The 23716-nt window shown below is 44.5% G+C and overlaps 1 protein-coding gene across 3 annotated transcripts in view; it reads right to left on the bottom strand.

Moving 5' to 3' along the window:
* LOC117461755 (ATP-dependent 6-phosphofructokinase, platelet type-like) overlaps positions 1–23716 on the bottom strand; it is a 49864-nt gene that overhangs the window by 1191 nt on the left and 24957 nt on the right. The window contains exons 8-22 of one of the 3 annotated variants that reach the window (XM_071206346.1): positions 22398–22493; positions 22020–22112; positions 21285–21410; positions 20573–20637; positions 20226–20295; positions 17423–17569; positions 13910–13980; positions 13077–13164; positions 8462–8614; positions 5742–5894; positions 3963–4127; positions 3008–3069; positions 2200–2311; positions 1318–1417; positions 3–108 (exon numbers count right to left, since the gene is read on the bottom strand). In XM_071206346.1, the coding sequence (XP_071062447.1) occupies positions 3–108; positions 1318–1417; positions 2200–2311; positions 3008–3069; positions 3963–4127; positions 5742–5894; positions 8462–8614; positions 13077–13164; positions 13910–13980; positions 17423–17569; positions 20226–20295; positions 20573–20637; positions 21285–21410; positions 22020–22112; positions 22398–22493 (1607 nt within the window). The remainder of the gene's footprint in view (positions 1–2; positions 109–1317; positions 1418–2199; positions 2312–3007; positions 3070–3962; positions 4128–5741; positions 5895–8461; positions 8615–13076; positions 13165–13909; positions 13981–17422; positions 17570–20225; positions 20296–20572; positions 20638–21284; positions 21411–22019; positions 22113–22397; positions 22494–23716) is intronic. The other 2 variants (XM_034103659.2, XM_034103658.2) reach the window with 2 other exon arrangements.

Below are 23716 nucleotides of genomic sequence, written 5' to 3' on the forward strand. Positions count from 1 at the left end.
ACACAAAGTCAGTCTCGTCTTTGAGCTGAGAGACGGGCTGGAACACCATGGCTCTGCGGCGCATCCCCAGCAGACAGGCCGTGTCCTCCGAGTTAGTAAACACCCGCCCTGAGGGGGAGAGAGCCGGAGGTTAAAGGTCCCCTATTACACTGTTTTTCATCAATATATCACAGGTCTCAGATATATACAGAGCCTGTCTCTGATTGGCTGAAACACCAAACAGATCATTGCAGCATTACCCATAATCCCCTCTGTTTCAGCCCTGTTTCCAAAGTGCTGATTCTCTGTCTGTTACTTGAGATGAAAACAAGGAGCCCCTCCCCACGCCCCTCTGAGAGAGGTTTGGTTACAAAGAACTCAATGGTGCTCTAGAGGAGATTCAGGTGATATGGGGGGGGGGGGGTTACCTTGGTTGCTGATTGGCTAATGGTTACACAAGACAACACATCGTTATGACATCATCAAGTGGCCAAAATCTGATCAGCTCGTTTTCAGACAGGTTTTTTATAGAAATGGATCAAAAAGAGAGAGAAATCTTGGTTCCTGAAACTTTCAGAGTCTCTTCCACAGAGGGACCACATGTTGATGTAGAAGAGACATGAAGAAGAGGGGACACATGTTGATGTAGAAGAGACATGAAGAAGAGGACACACATGTTGATGTAGAAGAGACATGAATAAGAGGGGACACATGTTGATGTAGAAGAGACATGGAGAAGAGGGGACACGTGTTGATGTAGAAGAGACATGAAGAAGAGGGGACACGTGTTGATGTAGAAGAGACTGAAGAAGAGGGGACACGTGTTGATGTAGAAGAGACATGAAGAAGAGGGGACACGTGTTGATGTAGAAGAGACATGAAGAAGAGGGGACACATGTTGATGTAGAAGAGACATGAAGAAGAGGGGGACACATGTTTGATGTAGAAGAGACATGAAGAAGAGGGGACACATGTTGATGTAGAAGAGACATGAAGAAGAGGGGACACATGTTGATGTAGAAGAGACTGAAGAAGAGGGGACACATGTTGATGTAGAAGAGACATGAAGAAGAGGGGACACATGTTGATGTAGAAGAGACATGAAGAAGAGGGGACACATGTTGGTGAAGAAGAGACATGAAGAAGAGGGGACACATGTTGATGTAGAAGAGACATGAGGAAGAGGGGACACATGTTGATGTAGAAGAGACATGAAAAAGAGGGGACACATGTTGGTGAAGAAGAGACATGAAGAAGAGGGGACACATGTTGATGTAGAAGAGACATACTCACACACAGACCAGAAATAAATAAATGTCTCATCGTGTTTCGTCTTACCTCCTTTGTAAGAGTCCTTGAGCGTCCGTGAGATCCACTGAACGGCTTTAGCGGCTACTTTAGTGCCAAAGTTCCTGTCAAAGGGAGACGGAGCTCCTCCCTGGCAAAAGGACGGACAAAATAAAACCACCAGTTCAAAAATAAGGATATTTGTATAATGTACGATGATCTTGACTAAATGTGCCTCAGGAGAGACTTGGAAGCACGCTGCCGCTGGCCGACGGGACAGAGCTGGAAACATGTAGTGCCATTTAAATAAATTAGTATTATTAAAAAAAAAAGCACAATACGTTTTTGTATACGTTATTTGTGTATAGATATTTAAATGCTTAGTCCTTAGCAAGGCTATGTCAGATTGTTTTCACACATTCTTTGTGTTTTATTATTGAGCTGTGTGTAAAGAAATACAATATGTGTTGAACATAATGCAAAGTGAGAGTGCGTACGTGTGTGTGTGTGTGTGTGCGTGCGTGCGTGCGTGTGTCTGTGTGCATGTGTGTATGTATGTGTGTGTGTGTGTGTGTGTGGTGTGTGTGTGTCTGTGTGAGCGTGTGAGTCTGTGAGTGTGTGTGCGTGTACGTGTGTGTGTACGTGTGTGTGTGTATGTGCGTGTGTGCACGTGCGTGCGTGCGTGAGTGTGTCTGTGTGCATGTGTGTATGTATGTGTGTGTGTGTGTGTGTGTGGTTGTGTCTGTGTGCGTGTGTGTGTGTGTCTGGGAGTGTGTGTGTGTACGTGTGTGTGTGCGTGTCTGTGTGCGTGTCTGTGAGTGTGCATGCGCGTGTCTGTGTGCATGTGTGTGTGTGTGTCTGTGTGCCTGTGCGCGTGTCTGTGAGTGTGTGTGCACGTGTGAGTGTGCGTGTGTGTGTGTGTGTGCATCTCACCTGCTGCATGTGCCCCAGGATGTTCTTCCGGCAGTCGAACACCCCCTTCCCCTCCTCCGTGTACAGCTGGTAGATGAAGTCAGTCGTGTAGTTCTCATTGGAGTTCTCATTCCTAAAGAGCACGAACATTACAAAGCCGTTGGTACACTGAAATAAAAAAGAAGGAAACCTCCGTACACTTCTTCGGAACTACTTTCTACCAAAAAACGAATTCCCTGAGAAGTGAACTATCCATCGTAAACGGAACCCTCCCTCTCAGCAGTCGAACACGGTGTGAGCCGGGGCATTCTCTGTCCTGCTCCGTTGCTATAGGACACGTGCTTTGCAGGTTGCACCCTCAGCACAGAGATGCAATGTCACCGACACCCCGTCCGAAATATATCATCCGTCCTATTTCCTCGCAGCTCCGTCCTGCTGGGAGCGTTCTGCACGGCCTGATGGTGCAGAGGACCGAAATAGACCCGAAAGATGACGGGAAGTAAAGTGTGTGAGGTCGATTAGCTGTCAAAGCACATCAGCTGTGTGTATCGACATTAAAGCCGATGTTTATCCACAGACATGCATCACGGGATAAAGATTATTACCTTTAAAAACAGTCAGACATATTATTTTAGAGTCTTTTCTCTCCCTCAGTTTCACACACACACACACACACACACACACACACACACACACACACACACACACACACACACACACACACACACACACACACACACACACACACACACACACACACACACTCTGTCGTGCAACATCCAAAAGGCTGAAGAGTGTGTGTGAGGTGATGATAAGAAGGAAGCCTCACCTGAGCACCAGTCCTCTCTGGATGGACGTCTTCATCTTCTGCGTCAGATGCTCCACGTTGGCCTGAAAACACCGAAAGAAGTCCCGCGTTAAACCGGAGCGCTGCAACCGGCGCGAGCAGCAAACAAAGTGACGAATCACAAGCATGAGATCCTTAAACCCCCCCCCCCCCTCCCTCAGATCCTTATTCCCTTCAGAGGGGAGAGGCTGCAGGAGGACATTTACACCACCAGGGGGCAGCAGGTCGGAAAAGTTCATTAGGAGTAAAATCCTTTGACCTTCACCGAATATAGGAATGCTTGTGTGGAAGAGTGAGGGGAGGCCGCATGGACATTTCTGATGCCCTGGATATCAACGACAAACAGCCGTAACTCAAACCCTAGATTAAAGTGAGGGGACATGAGGAAGAGGGGACACATGTTGATGTAGAAGAGACATGAAGAAGAGGGGACACATGTTGATGAAGAAGAGACATGAGGAAGAGGGGACACATGTTGATGTAGAAGAGACATGAAGAAGAGGGGACACATGTTGATGTAGAAGAGACGTGAAGAAGAGGGGACACATGTTGATGTAGAAGAGACATGAAGAAGAGGGGACACATGTTGATGTAGAAGAGACATGAAGAAGAGGGGACACATGTTGATGTAGAAGAGACGTGAAGAAGAGGGGACACATGTTGATGTAGAAGAGACATGAAGAAGAGGGGGACACATGTTGATGTAGAAGAGACATGAAGAAGAGGGGACACATGTTGATGTAGAAGAGACATGAAGAAGAGGGGACACATGTTGATGTAGAGGAGACATGAGGAAGAGGGGACACATGTTGATGTAGGAGAGACATGAAGAGGGGACACATGTTGATGTAGGAGAGACATGAAGAGGGGACACATGTTGATGTAGGAGAGACGTGACAAAGTGGACGATAGGTCCCCTTTAATAACTCCCTCTGACCTGCAGGTCCCGGATGTCGAACGGTTCCTCGTAGATGTAGACGGTGTCGGCTCCGGAAGCCAGCCCCCCCACGGTGGCCAGGTACCCGCAGTACCCCCCCATCGTCTCGATGATGAAGACCCTGCGCTTGGTGCCGCTAGCCGACTGCTTGATGCGATCACACGTCTGAATCACACGCAGATTCAAGAGTCAATAACAACAACAACAACATGGAGGATCTGTCACTAAAGGAGAGCTGAGATGATTCATAACAAAGTCTTTATATCGTTTCATATTAAGTCAAAATGTTGAGAGTTCAAATTAAAATTAAATACATTTTCTGGTTTTGGCCAGTCGAAGTAAATCAGAATTTTGGGCTGAAGAAAAACGATAGGAATTTAGATGTTTTTCTTTAAACTACACAATTAATAATCTGAACAATAATAGTTGGTACTGATCAGCTGCAGCTCTACTTTAGTAAAGTACACATGCAGCTTTAGGAACCTTTAGCCTTCATGCCGGTACAGAGTCAGATCAATAGTCCCAGTGATGCACAGGGTAACTCCTCGGTGATGATTACAGACCATAACACGAGGCCATCAGTGGGAGCATTTACTAACTACGACACTTCATTTAGCCTCTACTATTATGCAGGGTTCATACTCAACGACCTTTACCTAATTTTCCATGACCAAAACAAATGACTCTTTCTCAGCGGTCCCACTGAAAACGGTTTATTTTAACATGGAACAGGAAAATAAGGTCTGCAACATGTCGTGCCTATCTAAAACAAATCAAGTAGTTAGCTAACTAGCTTCTACGCGCTAAAGCAACTCAAATCTCTCACCGGCAAAACACCTCGTCCGTTAAATGCCATTTTACGTTTCATTACGATACAGTATTTATTATCATTATAGTATTACTATTTTGGCGATTAGATCAAATATAAATTATATTTGATGCAACTTTAGTTACATTTCCATGACTTTTCCAAAGCCTGGAATTAGCATTTTGAATTTCCAAGACTTCTCCAGGTTGTTAATGACCGTAAGAACCCTGATGACTCTTTGGTATACATTTGAATTCAAATTGAGTAGATTTTACTCAATGAAAGGAAAGCTACCAATGATGTTGGAAAACTTAAAAACAAGTGTCATAGGGTTCAACGATTGAAAAACTTGAGGCAGCTTTATACATGTTTCCGTTTCACCTGTACAGGTATGCTCTCTTAAAAATGATTGGCTTTGCTCACCATCAAATATTTTCAAAATAAAGAATTGTCATTTTTTTGTGGGTCTAAAATAATTGAATGTTCGGTATCTCACGGCCTTAGAAAGAAGCAGACAAATGGCGGGTCAGAATCCCATATTTTAAACAATCTGAAAGATGGTTTGTGAATGCGTCAGAGTTACCCTGTGCATACTGGGCCTATTTTATAATTCTACTTATACTTATCAGGACAATACATTTCTTAACTGACTTTAAACATCTAGTATCAACAGAACAGAAGGCAAACATTTTTACAATCCAGAAATAAAAACATGTCCCGGTGAAAACACAGCTTCACTCACACACTGGCAGGAACACACAGGTCAACATCATCAATACAACAGTCTCTGACATGCAGGTGCATTCTGGGAATTAGAGTTCTCTTGTCTGGTTCATCAGGAATGTTTGTACTCACAGATTGTAGATTTCCTTCCTGCTATCAAGGCTTCTCCATAGGTTCAAATAGTATTTCTTTGTAAATAATAAGAGCGGTAACTGTGATTTGTTTCCGTTCTCTTGTCTGGCCCTTACCTCCACGATGGCGTTGAGCGCCGTGTCGGCTCCGAGACTGAGGTCGGTGCCCGGCACGTTGTTACTAATCGTCGCAGGCAGCATGCACATCGGGATGCAAAACTCCTCGTGGTGGAGCCGGGCCTCGAACAGCTTCAGGAGGGACTCAAAGGCCTGGAGGCCGCGATACAGGGTTAGACCACCAGGGGGCACACTACCATAAAGACTGAAGCATCCTTCAGACACAGAGCTGGATCCAGATCTAATGCACGCTGAAGGCTCTTTGAGCAGGTTTTCTCTCACTCATCCTGCTGCTATGTTAAATGGTTGTTGTTCATGTATTGTGTCTATGTGTCTGTCGATGCTACACATGGAGCTGCTGTGAAGCAAGTCACATGGCAGACTTGATCCGACCAATAAAGTATCATCGTATCGTATATCTCAAGGTGTCTTTGTGGTGGAGGCCGAGGTGCTTCATGGTGCTCAGTGGCTGCCTTTACTTGTTTCCTTCAGCACTGATATTGTAAATTAAGGTGTGTCCCAATTCCTCCTTCATTAGGGAATGTTTTAGATACTAAATTTCACATTAATTATACTATGTGTGCAGTTGCTAAGCATGAAATAAACTAACTTTTCCATTATTGGAAAAAAAACAACTAATTTTTATGAGCCGTCCAAACCCTGAAAAGATCATTACATATTTGTAATTTTAGTTTTAAAGATGTTATCAGATCAGTACGTGAACTTATTCCTCAAGTCCACCAGGGTTTAAGGACACAAGTAAAGGGAGTACTTCTTTAAAACTGAGACCATGAAGATGCAGCTCTGTAAAGTGTGTGTGTGTGTGTGTGTGTGTGTGTGTGTGTGTGTGTGTGTGTGTGTGTGTGTGTGTGTGTGTGTGTGTGTGTGTGTGTGTGTGTGTGTGTGTGTGTGTGTGTGTGTGTGTGTGTGGCTGGCTCTCTCCATTGGACCATTGGACGGGGGCTTTGGCTTCCCATTGGCTTAGAGGAGATGGGATGGGGCAGTGTGTGTGTGTGGGGGGGGATGGGGGGGGGATATTTTCACCCTGGCCTACATCAAGACGTGTTGACGCGACAACACGATAGCGATAGGGGCGGCTCTCCGCAGGATACGGGCGATCTTTCCTTTTATGAACAAGAACTAACAGAGGGCCGGCTCCACAGAACATCCAGACTGAAGAGAACACAGCGACCCCTCAAAGGCGCTATATACATTGAAGTTATTATTATTATTATTATTACAGAGCGTGTCTTAAGAGTATGCACACACACTCCTATCCTACAGAGCATGCACACACACTCTCTAAAGGCTCTGGGCCAGTTTGACGCCCCCTGCTGCACTGAAGCAGATCACCATCGTCATCGTCTGCTGTTTCCACAACAACCACGCAAGGGCAACACGTGACGACATGCACTTACCTTAGGTCAGCTCACATCCTGCTACGATCAGCAATAAGACGTGTTGATGGTTTCTCTGTATGGTACTGACTGTGAGGGACTTCTTACTGTTTCTTCAGTTTTCTTATTAGTGTTTCTAATTATCCATATGACTGTTTCCTTCTCAGAGAAGCGTAACAACCAACTCAACTGTGCTGTAATTGAGTGTCAATGTTTTGTTTCAAAACATGTTTCTTTTCTGGACACCTTAGGGTTAGGGTCAGTGTTTATGTTTTACAATGGCTGCTCCGCCCTTTGAGGCTCGAGGAGCAGACAGTGTGAGCTGGGTTACTGCTGTGGTTTCCTGGTTGCTGCGTGGGGTCTACGAGACACCGCGGAACTCAGCCTGAGCACACACTCACAGCCTGGGCTCCGAGTGTGTGTGTGTACGGAGCTCCGCGGATTGGTCCATTTCGACTAATTGGTCCATTTGGACTTCGTTACGTCAACAGGACCCGGAAGGAAACAATGGAGAAAGAGAAATGTCCACCGAGGCGTTCTGGGGCAGCAGACAGGTCTTCTCTGAGTTAGAGCTCTACTCGCTACAGGGTGTACTTTGAGGGTTAGTGACTGCAGACCGTTCACATGCAGAACCTTCATAACAACGAGGGGACGGGTGAGAACCGGAACAGCATGACGTGGGACCTTTAACACATACGAAATAAATAAGTCTGGCAGTGGCTCAGTCAGTAGGGGCTTGTGAGCCGTAGGGTCGCCGGTTCAAGTCCCCGACCAGACCTGAGTGTGGACTGCTACTTGGAGAGGTCCCAGTTCACCTCCTGCGCTGCCGTGGTGCCCTTGAGCAAGGCACCGGACAACTCCCTTCCCCCCCCTCGTGCGCTGCCCACTGCTCCTAGTGCTAGACTCCTGGTGCTAGGGTGGGTTAAAAGCAGAGAACACATGTCACTGTGTGCTGAGTGCTCTGCCTGGTGACCATTACAGAGGGGTCCATCCCTCCCAGTTCTCGAGGGTTTCAAGTCTTGAGAAAGTTAAAGGGTGTAATCGACACTTTGTTATTATGATTATAAGGGTCTTGTTGATGTGAAAGCAAAGTCTTTTACTGGCAGGTTTGAGGCTGCTTGTGTTTACAGAAAATAATGCACTGACCTTTTACCCACGTCATGTCGCCCCTTCCCTGAAGTGTCCTGACTGTCCTAACTTATCAACAACCTTCCGATTGTTTTCGGAGGATGTGAGCTGACGATCAGCGAGGCCCCAACTCTCACAGGCTGGATGGTGTGTGTTTAAAATCTAATTACACACACACACTTACACTGCACTTACATCAGTAATTGCGTTCAGAGCGGTGTCTGAGCCGATGCTGAGGTCGGACCCGGGGATATTGTTGGAGACGGTGGCGGGGACCATGACCATGGGGATACACAGGTCGCTATATTTGCTGCGTGCCTCAGAAAGTTCCAGTAATCCCACGTAGGCCTGGACAGCAAGAGCTTAGTGTTTATGATGTGCACACAGAGGGGTGAGGAGGGGGGGGAGAGGGAAGAGGACTAATGCCAGGGTGCAATGGATGTGACGACGTACTGTAGGAGAGTTTTTAACAAAGTCATGGTGGTAGGAGCCTTGAATGTGTAGCATTTACAAATATATAATGCTATTTTACGCCTTGGTGGGAATGCATGAGTGCAGCTTTCACCATTTTGTCTTAAAAGTCAAAAAATATGCTAAAAGTGCACCAATGTTTATCAATCTGGTAAGCCTTGGAGTGCTATTGCCAACTACATATCAAGAGAAAGAATATTTTTTGAGACATTCAATTCTAGCTTTAACATCTTCAGATTTTCCCTGGAGCTATTTTTAAATTTGTTTTACATTTTATTAGAAGTTTATTTACTTCCCATGTTGTGCAAAGCATTGAAGAATAACACTCGTTACCATAGAGCTGCTCAATTTAGAAATAATAACTAATTGTGAATATTTTACAGAATTTACCAATTTGTCTTAAAGTCAAATAATTGGCAATAAGTGCAGCAATATTTATCAATTTGGTAAATGTTGGATTATTGGCAATTCAATATCAAAACAAATCAAGATGTTAGTCTAGCATAGTTCAGTAACAGGTGGACCTATAATCAATACATTAATAGGGGATTTCAATTTTGACGGGGCGATTCTATTTGAACCGCCGCCGACAGGGGGCGAAAGAGAGCAGTCAGCGATACAGGGAGAGAAACACAGAAGAAGAGACGAGAGCGCGGCAGAGATAAGTGGAGAGGAGAGTGAACAGGCGTTAGCGGCAGGCAGGGAGAGACAAATAATTACACATGGCGCTCTCCTAGAAGAGGAAAGTGGACGGTGAGAACACAGTGCCAAAACGCCACTATGAGACAAAGCACAACGTGTTGACCAAACATTCCCTCTCAAGTCAGAACTGAGGTCAGATAAGCAGTCTCAGAGCCCGATATGATCAGTCCACCAGGATCAAAATTAAAGATCAATATTGTTCCAGGGCAAGCTAACCGAGGCTAACCAATGAGCTAACCAATGAGCTAACCGAGGCTAACCAATGAGCTAACCGAGGCTAACCAATGAGCTAACTGAGGCTAACCAATGAGCACCTGCCCAGATTTAACTCCTGGCAGGACAAGCTCCAGCTCAATTCTCGCACTGAACAAAAGAAAGTGAGTGAGGGACTGCAATATGAGAGGGAAAGAAAGAGAAAACTGTTCAATTGTTATGATGTGTAAAGACTGATATCGTTCGATAATCGTCTGAAACTGTTAAGTCATGATGTGAAACGGTTAACAAAGAAAAAGGAAAACTCAAGCTGCTGCTACACTTTATTTTATTTATCTAAAATTAAGTACTTTTAAGATGCACACATTTTCAAAAGCTATTTTATTTATTTTCTCTATTTTATTTTTAAATACAGCCCGAGAGGAACATTACACATATCCACAGTACTCACTGTATATCTGTATAGTTCAATGTTAATAGACAATACATATTGTTGTTTATGAATTGTACTTTCTTTATTTGATTGGCAGTCAGCTGTTGATTACATGCAGACGTTGATAAAACTACAACTACTTCAATATATATCACAATACTTCATAAAGCAACTTAGACATTTTGAAGTTCCGGACCTTTGCATGGGGACATTTTCTCTAACGGACCTCGTTGAATTTTAGTTGAAGACCCCTGGTCTAGAGAATACATTGCAATTTTATAGTTTTCTTAATTTTCATCAAGTTGTTTCTGTATTTGTTTTACATTGAAGTAGCAATTAGTAGCTCCTTCACTTCCTATGTTGTGCAAAGCATTGTAGAATAACACTCTTTATCATAGGGCTTACTCATTTGGATTCTTTTTGACTGAAGTTGCAGAATGGGTTGAATTGTATTAAATGGATCCGTAACAATCAAAGGTTTATCATTACGTCTGTAGAGAACTGTTTGTAGGCCAGGACTTATCTGCAGCTCTGCAATACACCATACAGATATGTTGTCATGACTAGTGTAGGGATTTTGATGTCATTTTGAATAATTGTGCAGCCCTGGTTTATCAAGAACCAAAACAACTCAAACTAACTGAACATAATCACATCTAGGAGTACACAAAAAGACCCAAAGTCCTCTGAGAACTCTGCAGAAGTAACTGTACAGTATGTAGATAAAAAGGTGAATATTATTGGTGTGTGTTGACATGTAGGGAAGAAGCAGACTTGTGATGGGCGGGGCTTATAGAGCAGGGGATTTGAGGGGGTGGGGCTTGTTGGTGGGGGATAGATTTGACATGTAGGGAAGAAGCAGACTTGTGATGGGCGGGGCTTATAGAGCAGGGGATTTGAGGGGGTGGGGCTTGTTGGTGGGGGATAGATATTAGGCTTGTTTGAGATGAGCGAGACCGGCGCAATTGCGACTGCCGTCTTGCTAGTGCGTTGCATGACAGGGTGTTTCTCAATGTCGAGTAAAGCTGCTCCAGAGCCACTATTTCAAGCATACTATGTCATCGAGTGCCGCCGAAGGACTGTTCCAATGTCCAGCATACTTGGAATTCTACCGAGCCCGGCGTGCTTCGTTTGGAGACATTTCGAGGCTGCACATGTGTAGACGCCGCGGTCTTAAAATCCCCACAATGCTTTGCGCACGGACCAATTTCCCCGAAAATGTAAGACGGGGCCTCTCATACAGTATGACGCACACCTGCACACTTGCTCGCCTGTTCCACTCTTCATTTTCCGAATGCCAGGAAGTATTCTTACCTCGCTTCTGAAGCAAGTGACTCGGAAAACATGTGCTACCAAGCAAGCGTACTCTACATTGAGGGTGTTTCTCAATGTCGAGGACGCTTGCTTGGTAGCACATGTCTACATCCGGGCTCGGTAGAATTCCACATATGCTGGACATTGGAACAGTCCTTCGGCGGCACTCGATGACGTAGTATGCTTGAAATAGTGGCTCTGGAGCAGCCTTCCTCGACATTGAGAAACAGCCGGTTAGTCATTTTGTCCGACTTGCTCTGGAGGCTCGCCCACATGAGACGTTGACATCTCGCGGGACAAAGACGCCGGCAGCCTTGAGAGCGAGGCGGCGGCGCAGTTCCTCTCCACGGGCTGCGGAAGCGAAATCCTTGATGGGAAACGACTCGCTGGTATCTCGAGCTGAGCGCTCATTGGTGGTTTTTACCCCGTGCTGCTGATGAAGCTCTCCCATTGGCTCCGCACATTTTTGTTGTTTTGTGTCAGTTTTACGTCGCCACTTCCATTCACATTTTTCATCATTGTTCCACAATCTTCGTCGCAGATGAAGTGGATGCAATAGAAATCCCACAATTATTATATCACTACAAATGAATGACTCAAGTGTCGTTCATTTTTAAAACAAATCAATACGAGGGCGGTTGAATCCTACATGGAAAAAGACAGAACCACTTTTCAAAACTACTTCCGTCAGGGGTCTTGACCAGTTTGCATTAATAAACGCCAACGCAATTTCCGCCATTGCAAACCAAGCCGACTCCGAGCTGTCCGACTTCAGGCGAGCTTTTTGAAACCTCGCCCGGCTGCAATCGGCTATTCTCGTCTACTTTCGAGGCGAGACGCAGCTCGTCTCAAACAAGCCTAGTGAGAGTGATGCATTAGAACAATCAGAGACAGCAATGGTGGGTGGGACAGATAAAAGTTCTGAGGGACTGTGGTGGGAGGAGCCAAGCGGAGAGAGCCAGGCCAATCACAATGAGACACAAACAGGAAGTGGACGTGCTGTAGCAACACATACACGGAAAAGGATAAGTGTTCATTCAATGGCCAAGCTGCCTTTTTTTTGCAATATTTACACAGTTTTAAACCTAATTTATTTACATTTCATACAGAATTTTAAAACGGGTGTCAACGTTACATTTTACCAGCCGAAAATGGAACTTTCACTGCTAAAATTAGGGTTCAAACTAGCGCTGTTAGACGTGGAAACGTATCAACTATCCCTATATTTTGTATTTAATACTCAGATATTGATATTTGATATAGAAATCATCCCAAAGCGTTGGCTGTGCAGCTTGGCCATGAAGTGATAAGCATGTGGACAGACGAGGAGAGAGCCTACACCATGTAGATGTGTTTTAAATGTCTTTGGAGGACATGGTGATACAGGAAGCCAAAGACATGTGTTGAGACTTGAGATGTCTTAGAGGGTAAATCAGTGACATTAAACAATACGATACATAGTAAATACTGAAAACAACCGAATGCAATATAGCAGATATAATAAGAATGACTAAAGACAATTATTAAAATGTTCTTTTAAACAATTACTAGTAGCTTTTTTTTACTATACAGAGTTAGATGAACACTTGTTAACTTAAATATAAAGGAAATATGAGAGATAACTATAGTGATACTAAGATAAAACATTATGCTGAAGGATCAGGTAAAGGTACGTACCTCAAATCCTCCGATGACCAGCAGGGCGTTGATGTTGTGGATCTTAATCTGCTCAGCGATCTTATCCAGATACTTTCCAGGGAGAGTTCTAGGATGTAGAAAAGAAAGAGTCACGATGTTGTTTTCGGCTGTGGCGCAGTGGGGTAATGTACGCTGAGGGAACCCCGGTTCAATTCCACCTTGACCCCCACTGCAGCCAGCATGCTGTTGTGTCTTTGTGCAACACGATCTTATTTTCTGTACTAGTGAACACCTTAGTCTCGACAACACAACAACATGTACACACACACACACACACACACACACACACACACATACCATGTATACATCACTTCAGGGGACATTACATTGACTTACATGCATTTCCTGGAGACTTATCCTAACCTTACCTTAAACCTAACCAAGTCTTCACCCTAAAATTATGTTGTCCCCATAAGGGAGGCGAATCCCCACAAGTATAATAATGCTAGGCCACACGGCCACACACACACACACACACACACACACACACACACACACACACACACACACACACACACACACACACACACACACACACACACACACACACACACACACACACACACACACACACACACACACACACACACACACACACACACACACACACACACACACACACACACACACCACACACACACACACACACACACACACACACACCACACACACACACACACACACACACACACACACACACACACACACACACACACACACACACACACACACACACACACACACACACACACACACACACACACACACACACAATGTGAATATGAAATTCAGAATCACGCATCCACACTCACCGTTTTGTCCCCAGCAGCGAGCCTCCTTGGCCGGTCCAACCTCCGACATCCCCCCATTTGATCTCCTTTATCTGAGGATCAAACCGAGAGAGGTCAGAATGAATCAATGCTAAAGTGATGTGGATGTGGATGTCCTGGACGAACAGGGTGGTGTCTGATAGAGATGGAGCTGCTAAATGTATGTAATGCCTGGAGCAACACAGAGAACATGGCATTCAAACACATGGTACTGTGGTTGATCTGAAAGAGTCATATCTCTGGATAGCATTTAAACATGGAGGATCCCCAGAATGATTTAAACACCTTCACCAGGTGTTAATGAACATGTTAGTGCCCCGTCTTCTTTATATCAAATCAGTGTTTCTCAAAGTGGGGGGCGCAGAGGCATGGCATCAATAATATGATACAGTACAAGTACGTCTGGGTCTCTGTGTTTCATTCAAGCTCGGCTCTGTGTGTGGAACGAGCCATGTTGTGTGCGAGAGAGAGAGAGAGAGAGAGAGAGAGAGTTTAGCAGTTTGTTTATAACTGTTTATTTGTGTGTATTTTTGTATAGATGTTACAACTATACATAGCTTTGGCAATACTGTATGTAAATATGGTCATGATAATAAAGCTTTTGAATTGAATTGAGAGAGATGGAGATGAAGAGAGAGAGATTATAGTTATAAAAGAATAAGAGAATAAATGAAAAACAGCTATGAAATACTATATGACAGTAAAATAAGAATAAATGTTAAAGGGAGTGATTTGTAAAATATCCATAAAGACAAAGTAAATCTGTTTCCAGTTCTGTTTCATCTGGGTGTTGAGAGAGGTATCCATAGATCTCTCATGTTGCTCTCAAAGTGCACCAGATTGATGCTTTTAACTTCAATATTTAAAGAAAAATCTTCCCGGACGAGCATGCCCCCGGACCCCCCTAGAGGAGGTGAGGACCCCCCTAGAGGAGGTGAGGTCCCCCCTAGAGGAGGTGAGGACCCCCCCTAGAGGAGGTGAGGTCCCCCCTAGAGGAGGTGAGGACCCCCCTAGAGGAGGTGAGGTCCACACACCACCTATATTGTAGCTGTTGCGGGTACACTGTGTATCTGCGTGGGGATTGTTGCAGTAGAACATTCCTCTGTAGCGCCCGGGACATTAATGGGAAACGCTAAATGTTTGAGCACCCTCTATGAAACGTCAAGCTACCCCACAGCACCCCAAAACAAATCTCTTGAGCCTGCAGCCCCGTTTTGAAGAAATGTGCAGAACAGGCTCATTGCAGCCACTAATGCTAAGACACACTTTCCTGCCAAATATCAGTATTTTCTTTCTTTTAATTTTTTTGCTTAACTTATTGTTCTAGCGAAGGGATTTGAGCAACCAGACTTATGGAGCATTGTTTTATTATCACTGTTCTAGCAAAGGGAATTTTCTTTTTTTTAAAGGAATGCTCACGTTCATATTGATGTATTTTAATAAATGCTAACTTGGCCCGTTACGTGACTATGTGTGTTGGGGGGCCCCGACAGAAGTTTGAGCACCACTGCATTACATGGAGATATTGTTCTGTTAATGTGTCGGAGTATCTTCCTCTGAAACACAAGCAGCGTCTCGCTTCGTCAGGTTTTAGCCGAGGATCACGGCTTTACTTTTCAATCAAGTGTAATCCTCCAGACAGTCTCAGCCCCTCTCTATGTGGAGTGTGTGTGTGAGAGTGAGAGTGACAGAGTGTGTGTGTGTGTGTGTGTGTGTGTGTGTGTGTGTGTGTGTGTGTGTGTGTGTGTGTGTGTGTGTGTGTGTGTGTGTGTGTGTGTGTTTTCATTTCAATCTCATCACAGCGACTGCGACGCCACTTTTCTCCTGCCGTGCTCAGAGTAAAGTCACTCTGACTTTTTCTAGAATCCCGCTTCCCCCGTATTGTTTACTCTTAATAAACGTTAGTTAGTAAACGTATTTGTCCAGTATAGTTGCATTCATAGGCTGAGTGTCGTGGATTACAGCTGCATGACTTTGGGAGGGATTGATCATTTTGCATCGTCGTCTCATTATGCTTGAAACACATGAAAGGGTGTCGTTTTAAGAAATCTGTACCAAACAAATACGATTTTTAAAGTCTGTGAAATACACTTTGTATATCTCTGCCGCTGTTAAATACTTCTTTAAGTGGCTCACTAATCTATTGATTGTGTATATAGGATATACATATTTGTATATATATTTGTATATGTGTATTCGGGATTGTGGGAAACGGTATTTCGATCTCTCCGTCTGTACACACACACTGAAAGGTTGACAATTAGTTGACTTTGAAGGAGCCAAAGGCATCAGATGTGAACCCATTAGCTTAGAGGTGCGGGGTGAAGCAGCCTCAGAGAGAAGGAGGTGAGGCCGGACTGATCCAGTTTCGAGGTGTCGAGTTCAGGCGTTTATTGTTCTGCAGATACTTGAGTAGCGCGGCAACACACAGCGAACTCAGCGTGATGGGAGTATTTATCTGGGCTGAAGAAACATCTTGATCCTGATTCCTGAAAACACTGACATCCAGATCAGATCAGCAGACGTTGTTTTCTTAAAGGTCCCGTGTCACGGCCATTTCTACTGATCATAGTTCCATAGTTGAGGTCGACTAGAATAGATTCACATTGTTCAATGTTCCAAACTCTCATTGGTTTCTCACAGCATCTCTGTGTAGTCTGTGTATTCACTCTCTGTCCTACACGGCTTGTTGGAGCTCCGCCCCCCACCCTGTGAGCCCACTGTGCTCTGATTGGTCGGCTCGCCCACTCTGTTCTGATGAGTCCACCACCGTCACAGCGGAACATCAGTGATTATGTGTTGCCATGGCGTTTATTAGCAACCAGGAAATGACGGCAGTAAGGAAAAACAGATGAGAATGTTGCGTGGGCTCTGGGTGCCGTGTTGGCGGGACGTTGCGCGGCTTGCTGCTGCGAGGAGCGGACCGTGTGAGCTGGGTTCATTTCCTGCTTGCTGCGTGGGGTCGCGAATGGACGCGGGAAGGGGGGGGGGTGAGGGGGCTGCAGCACCCCCATCTGCGAGGCTCCACTAGCACCCGCATAAGACTTTTTATTTCTGTTCAGAACCTTCCTTATGTTGCCTAGTTATTCAGAGGCACATCTTTAGTGATTGTTGAAATGGGAGATAACAAAATAAATACACCGTATATATTATTAGGCGTCAAATGTGTTAATTAACATTATATTAATCGTGGACGAAATGAAGGGCGTAAACTATAACCTGATGGTTAATAATATGACAAATCTGATTAATTTGCCGTTTAATAATTTGTGAAGCAAAGAAAATGGTGTCTTTTGCAGCTTTTTAAATGTAGGTTTAATTGTGATATTTGTCTCTGTTTTACACAATTGTAAATGTGATGTCTTTGGACTGTTTGGTCAAATAAAACATGTCATTTCAAGACGTGTGTTTTGAGAAGACTACATTTTTTACTATTTTCCTCACCGTACCGTCATAAACGCCACGTACACGTAGTTGTCTCCGTGTCACTCGTACCTGTCCCTTGTAGAATCCCTCGAAGCCGTCGTTGATGGCGAACATTTTGTGTCCTTCGGTGATTCCCACTCTGACGGCAGCGCGCACCGCGGCGTTCATCCCTGCAGCCGGAGCGCCGACGTTCAGCACCGCCACGTTAAAGGAGCTCTGCGAAAACACACACAAAACATAAAACACACTTCGGAGGACGCAGTCACACACACTACACACACACACACTCAGAAATACACAAAACACATAAAGGAAAACGCAAAAACGCTTTTTTCTTTTCGGCATGGCGATATATTAAAGGTCTCCTATCAGGCTATTTGTAGGCATATATTATGGGTATGAGATATATAAAAAACATGATGTGTTTTGCTCAAAATATCATCATGCATTTTAGACATCCCTCAAATCCCTGTTAGAAAACGGCAGGTCCTTAGCTTGTGCCTGCTCAGAACTCTTTTAATTCTCATTAAGTGCATTTCTCATGATAGGAGACCTTTAAAACAGTCACGTGTTGCCCCATCTTCCTTCCTCTGATGTGAGCTCTTCATTCATTGTACATCCAGCACAGTATGTTGGTAGTACTGTGGAAGATGGTGTACCAGCAGCTGTTAGAGGCATGATATGTCATGTCCAGGCATTGAAGACGAGCATTGAGGTCTGCAGACGTATGAAGACAAATTTGACAATTTCTTCCTTTTACTTTCTTCACCACAGGATTCTGCGGAGGACAGAGGCACGCAGTCACACACACACACACACACACACACACACACACACACACACACACACACACACACACACACACACACACACACACACACACACACACACACACACACACACACACACACACACACACACACACACACACACACACACACACACACACACACACACACACACACACACACCACACACACACACACACACACACACACACACACACACACACACACACACACACCACACACACACACACACACACACACACACACACACACACACACACACACACACACACACACACAGGTGCAAGGCTTTCATCCATTGTACATCCAGCATGTACACTATGATGCTAGATCTGAAGAAGATGGTATATGAGCACCAGGCTCTCCGCGATACGATACTATCGCGATACTTAAGCCACGTTACGATAGTATTGCAATTCTACGATCTGCTAAGTATTGCGATACGATATATTGCGCATATATAATGATTAGAGATGTCCCGATCCGATCACGTGATCGGAGATCGGAGCCGATCACGTGATTTTCAAAAGATCGGAATCGGGAGAAAAAAATTGGGGATCGGGATCTTTTTTTATTTTTTTTTATAATTTTTTATTTTTTTTATTTAATGTTACAAAACAAAAATGACCATGTTCACGTCTTAAAGTCATCCTGAGGACTTAGTTTTGGTTTAAAATGACTCAACATCATGTATGTGTTGCTTTCTTTTGGGCTTGTTTTCAGACCTGGTTGCTTATTTCTCTGAAATCAACAGAGTGGGCGCAGTGTCTGATAGTAGCAGCAAGCTAACGAGAGGCTACGTTCAGCTGGTGACTCGGGAGTCGGGACAGAGAAAATGTCAGCAGTTTGGAAGTATTATGAAATTGAAAGCGAAGGCAGTGTAACAGCCAGATGCAATGTTTGCAAGGCAGAGGTTCCGCGTGGTGGAAAGAACAGAGCTACGTTCAACACGACCAATCTAATACGCTACCTGAGAAACAAACACCAACAACAACACGACGAGTACACAGCGGCCACTCAGGGAACGGCACGGAAACAACCGACACTTTCAGAGGCTTTCAAAAGGAAAGAGAAACTGCCCCAGAACAGTGAAAAGGCCAAACAAAAAACAGCCAAGATAGCTGAATTCATCGCGTTGGATGACCAGCCGTTATCGGTTACCTTTTTTTTCTCTTAATGCATTGCATAAAGATCGGATCGGGAAAAATCGGTATCGGCAGATTGTCAAAATCAAATGATCGGAATCGGATCGGGAGCAAAAAAAGGTGATCGGGACATCCCTAATAACGATTGCATGATACATTGGGTTCCAGTGTCTTTAACACGTGACAAAAGCCTTTTCCTCAGCGCTGAATGGACGCAGGTCTTTGCACAGGAAGTAGGTGATTGATTGAGTTATTTTCTTAACTGGCTCAGATTTTGAAGGTAGCTTTGCCAAGATCATTTGGATTTGCAATACGAATATTTTATATAATAAAATATCGATAATTGGCGTCCGTGTATCGATACAATATCGCCACGCAAAGTATTGCGATACTATACTGCATCGATTATTTCCCCCACCCCTACACTATGTCATTTTCAGGCTTTGAAAACCAGCATTGAGGTCTGCAGACATATGAAGGCGACTTATGCAATCAACACATGACTGTTCTCCGTCTCCACTGCCTCATAGTCCATGTCTCTGATTTGCTGAGGAGCCAATCAGACTTTGCCTCAGAGCAGCAGGCACAGATCAGCTCTCATGCAGGAAGCCACATGCTGCTGAAGACGCAGAGAAGCAGCAGCTGAGGACTAAAAATACATATCAACGGCCACATGCTACATTTTACTCACTCTCCAAACCTTTTAGGACATCATTCAAAATTGCTGCACATCAACTTTCAACCCCTATACAAAAAAGGACTACAGCAACCACAATGCACCTGACCAGGAAGTACCTTAAGCTATCGTTCAACTCTCAGAGGCGCTGGTGGAAAGACACATTGGAATAAATAAAAGTGGGGTAATCTTGTGGTTTAAATAAACACATGTTGTTGTTATTTGGTGGTGAGGGTGCTTACAACTGGAAGTTCAGCATCGGGTGTCCGGTAGGAGAGGAGTCTGTAGGTGGACAGGTTGTTCTCAAAGCTCCTGCAGGACACAGGTGGGAAAGAAACTAAGTTAGCAGAATGTGCAGAATCCACAACACATGTGAGCTCTGTTATCTGTGATGATGTCAAAGCCTTTGGAGACAATTAGAAATGAGCTTTACAGAATCAAGACTGCTCAAAGTGAGTAACATACAGATGAAAGAGACACGTCGGCAGGTTAAATGATGCTCGCGCTCCGTTAGCTCTCCCTAAGCCTTATCTGTGTCTCGTCTAACTTTGTGACTTGTGTAGGCAAAGGAATCTCATATGAAACACACCGTCCACGCAGTCTCACAGCCTCTTCAAACTTCTTCTCGTCCATGGCCTTCTGCACCTCCTGGGTCTGAAAACACATCACACACGTCTCAATCTGCTTTATCTGCAACATCTGCCGTTTCTGTCGAGACAAGTTTCTGGATCTGTTTCACACATGTTCGTTCTCCTATCTGTCTTGCGGGTAGACGGTTGGTTGGGTTTTCTCAAACTGGAGCACCTTTCATTACGACCACTATCTTACCTCATGACTTGGATAAGACTGCTGTGTTGTTCACTCACACATACAGCTGTTAAAGAACAATATTCTAATTAATTGAAGTGATTAATACTCTGATGTCTGGCACTAAGACTAACTTCACTATCAGCAGCCAAACCCGTTTAAACTGTGCAATTCAGTGTTCATGTCTTAATACAACTAGTACTGTATATACTGTATTCATGTTATGTATTTTAAACAATGTGTACGTTTTACACACACACACACACACACACACACACACACACACACACACACACACACACACACACACACACACACACACACACACACACACACACACACACACACACACACACACACACACACACACACACACACACACACACACACACACACACACACACACACACACACACACACACACACACACACACACACACACACACACACACACACACACACACACACACACACACACACACACACACTCTTACCATCAGCACACACTCCATCAGTGGCAGTCTGACGGCCTGGTTCCCCACCAGAGACACCACGCAGGCGGGGGTGGTGGCCGAGGCCTCCAGCAGCGCCAGCACCGCCTCCACCCCCATCCGACTGGCCTGCAGGGCAAGGCAAGGCACGGTTATTCATATCGCACCTTTCAACACGAGGCAAAGTGCTTTACAAGACATGACAGACTTTAAGAAAATGGCATTTAAAATCAGTCATTAAAAAGCAAAGATAATAAAAGAAACATTAAAAGAAAAAATACATGGATGAAAGTTACAGTGCAGTTTAAGATGTGAAAAGTTCAATTAAAAGCAGCGGCAAAAAGAAAAGTCTTCAGCCTGGATTTAAAAGTATCAGAGCTGCAGGTTTCTGGGAGTTTGTTCCAGATATGTGGAGCATACTAACTGCTTCTCCAGGGGGATAGCCACGTACGGCTTGAGGCTGACACTTGGACTAAAAGAATGTTATCTCACATTGGGGGGGCAGCTGCCCACTCCCTCTGGAACTCTCTCCCAAAACTCATCCGCGACAAACGCAACCGATCTCACCAAGTCACAAATGCTTTTAAACTGTAATTAATGTTAATAATATTTTAGGTCAGTTGTTTTAATGTATACATGTTTACTCTGTACAGTGTCTTTGAGTTTCTAGAAAAGCGCTCTATAAATAAAATGCATTATTATTATTACGTTTTTTACAAGAGATATTTTACGACTCACCAGGATCCTGTCGAAGGCCGAGGGGGTCCCGCCTCTCTGCACGTGGCCCAGGATGGTGACCCTGGTGTCAAATCCCAGGCAGCGGACCACCAGCTGGAGAGAGAGGGGGAGAGGCATGGTAGCATCACATTTCAAACTAAACATAAGAGCTGTTGCCGGGATCAACAGGGCATCTCTACCAAAATGACAGATACACAAAAATTGCGTTCTTGCAAGAAAACGTGACGTTGTCCTCTTGATATAAGGAGGCAAAGTGACATTGGATGCTATTTCAAATATAAAAAGGATACATATTGTATTAAAAACATACATTTACACGTACACATACAGTCTAAAGTAAAACTAGTGTTTCCATTCAGAAAATAACCATAGACTCACCTCTTTGATATAATCTGGAGTGATGGCCTTGTTGCGGCTGTCGATGGCTCCCTCAGCTACGATGATGATGTTCAGCCTTTTCTTGTCAGCGCGGTTCTGGAGGGAAAGGAAGAAACACGAGAGTTATATCAATCACGACAGAGAATATCTTGTATCGCGGAAAGCTAGATCATGCTATATATGAGAGTAACACCTACGTCACTTTCGGGCGAAAATTACGGAACGGCACACTTTTGGGGGGAAAAACGCTGTCCTTTGAATGGCGGTCAATACAAATTCTTAGGGATGCTCCGATCGAGATCGGCCGATACTCACTCTCTACCGATCGATCGGTGCTCTCTGCCGATCGCGAGAGCCGATCGCATGACGTAAAATACATGACACTTTTCTCTGTGTGCGGCAAAACAAGCTCGCCAACATGGCTTCACCGGTCTGGCATTATTTCAAGGTGTCCGGAAAAGACAATAAAATAGCGGAATGCAACGTGAAGCAGAAATCCTGCAGCTCTGCCCGCTGAGACGGACCGGTGAGACGGACCGGTGAGACGGACCGCTGAGACGGACCGCTGAGACGGACCGGTGAGCGCGACGAAACACACAAGAGTTAGACCTAACACACTTAGCTATTTGGTCTACCTCTGGAAATAGCTAAACTAGTTATTATAAATATATTTATTCTTCACTGCCGGGTCACTCATTACTGGATCAGTGAGCTGCATGAGACGATACTGACTGGCTGTCAGGAGAGGGGAGAGAGGAAAAGAGAGCGCTTCCGCTCAGTTCTCCCGTGTTATTCTCCAAAGTGAATGTAAACTTGAATAATGTACATAATTTCAATGTAATAATTAAGTTGATTGTTGTTTGTGGAAGCTCCAGTGAATGAGCATTAACTGAGTTTAAACATCACTTTAAATGGAAGATTTAAAGTGATGTTTAAATCTTCCATTTAGGCCCCGCCCACTTGATCGGATCGGCGATCGGTATAGGCCGATACTGATTCCGGCGATCGCCGATCGCCCCCGAAATTGGCGATCGGAGCATCCCTACAAATTCTGAAGTAGTTGCCAATCCGATCAGACATTTTTGAAAACCGTGGATTTTTGGATCTTCAAAGAGCCCGATTACGATGGCCAGTCAGGCAAACAATTACATGACATCGTTTGAAATCGACAATCGGTCTCGACTAAATTAAAATCAGTAGGCGAGGCTGTACATTTTGCCGGGTGTTACTTATGAGCGAGACGGGAAATAATAGTTTTATCACGGCAAAAAGCTGCCGTGTCGTTTATTGCACCTCAAACATCAAAACTAATCCAGAGT

The sequence above is a fragment of the Pseudochaenichthys georgianus genome, chromosome 17, assembly GCF_902827115.2.
Source record: "Pseudochaenichthys georgianus chromosome 17, fPseGeo1.2, whole genome shotgun sequence".
Lineage (NCBI taxonomy): Eukaryota > Metazoa > Chordata > Actinopteri > Perciformes > Channichthyidae > Pseudochaenichthys > Pseudochaenichthys georgianus.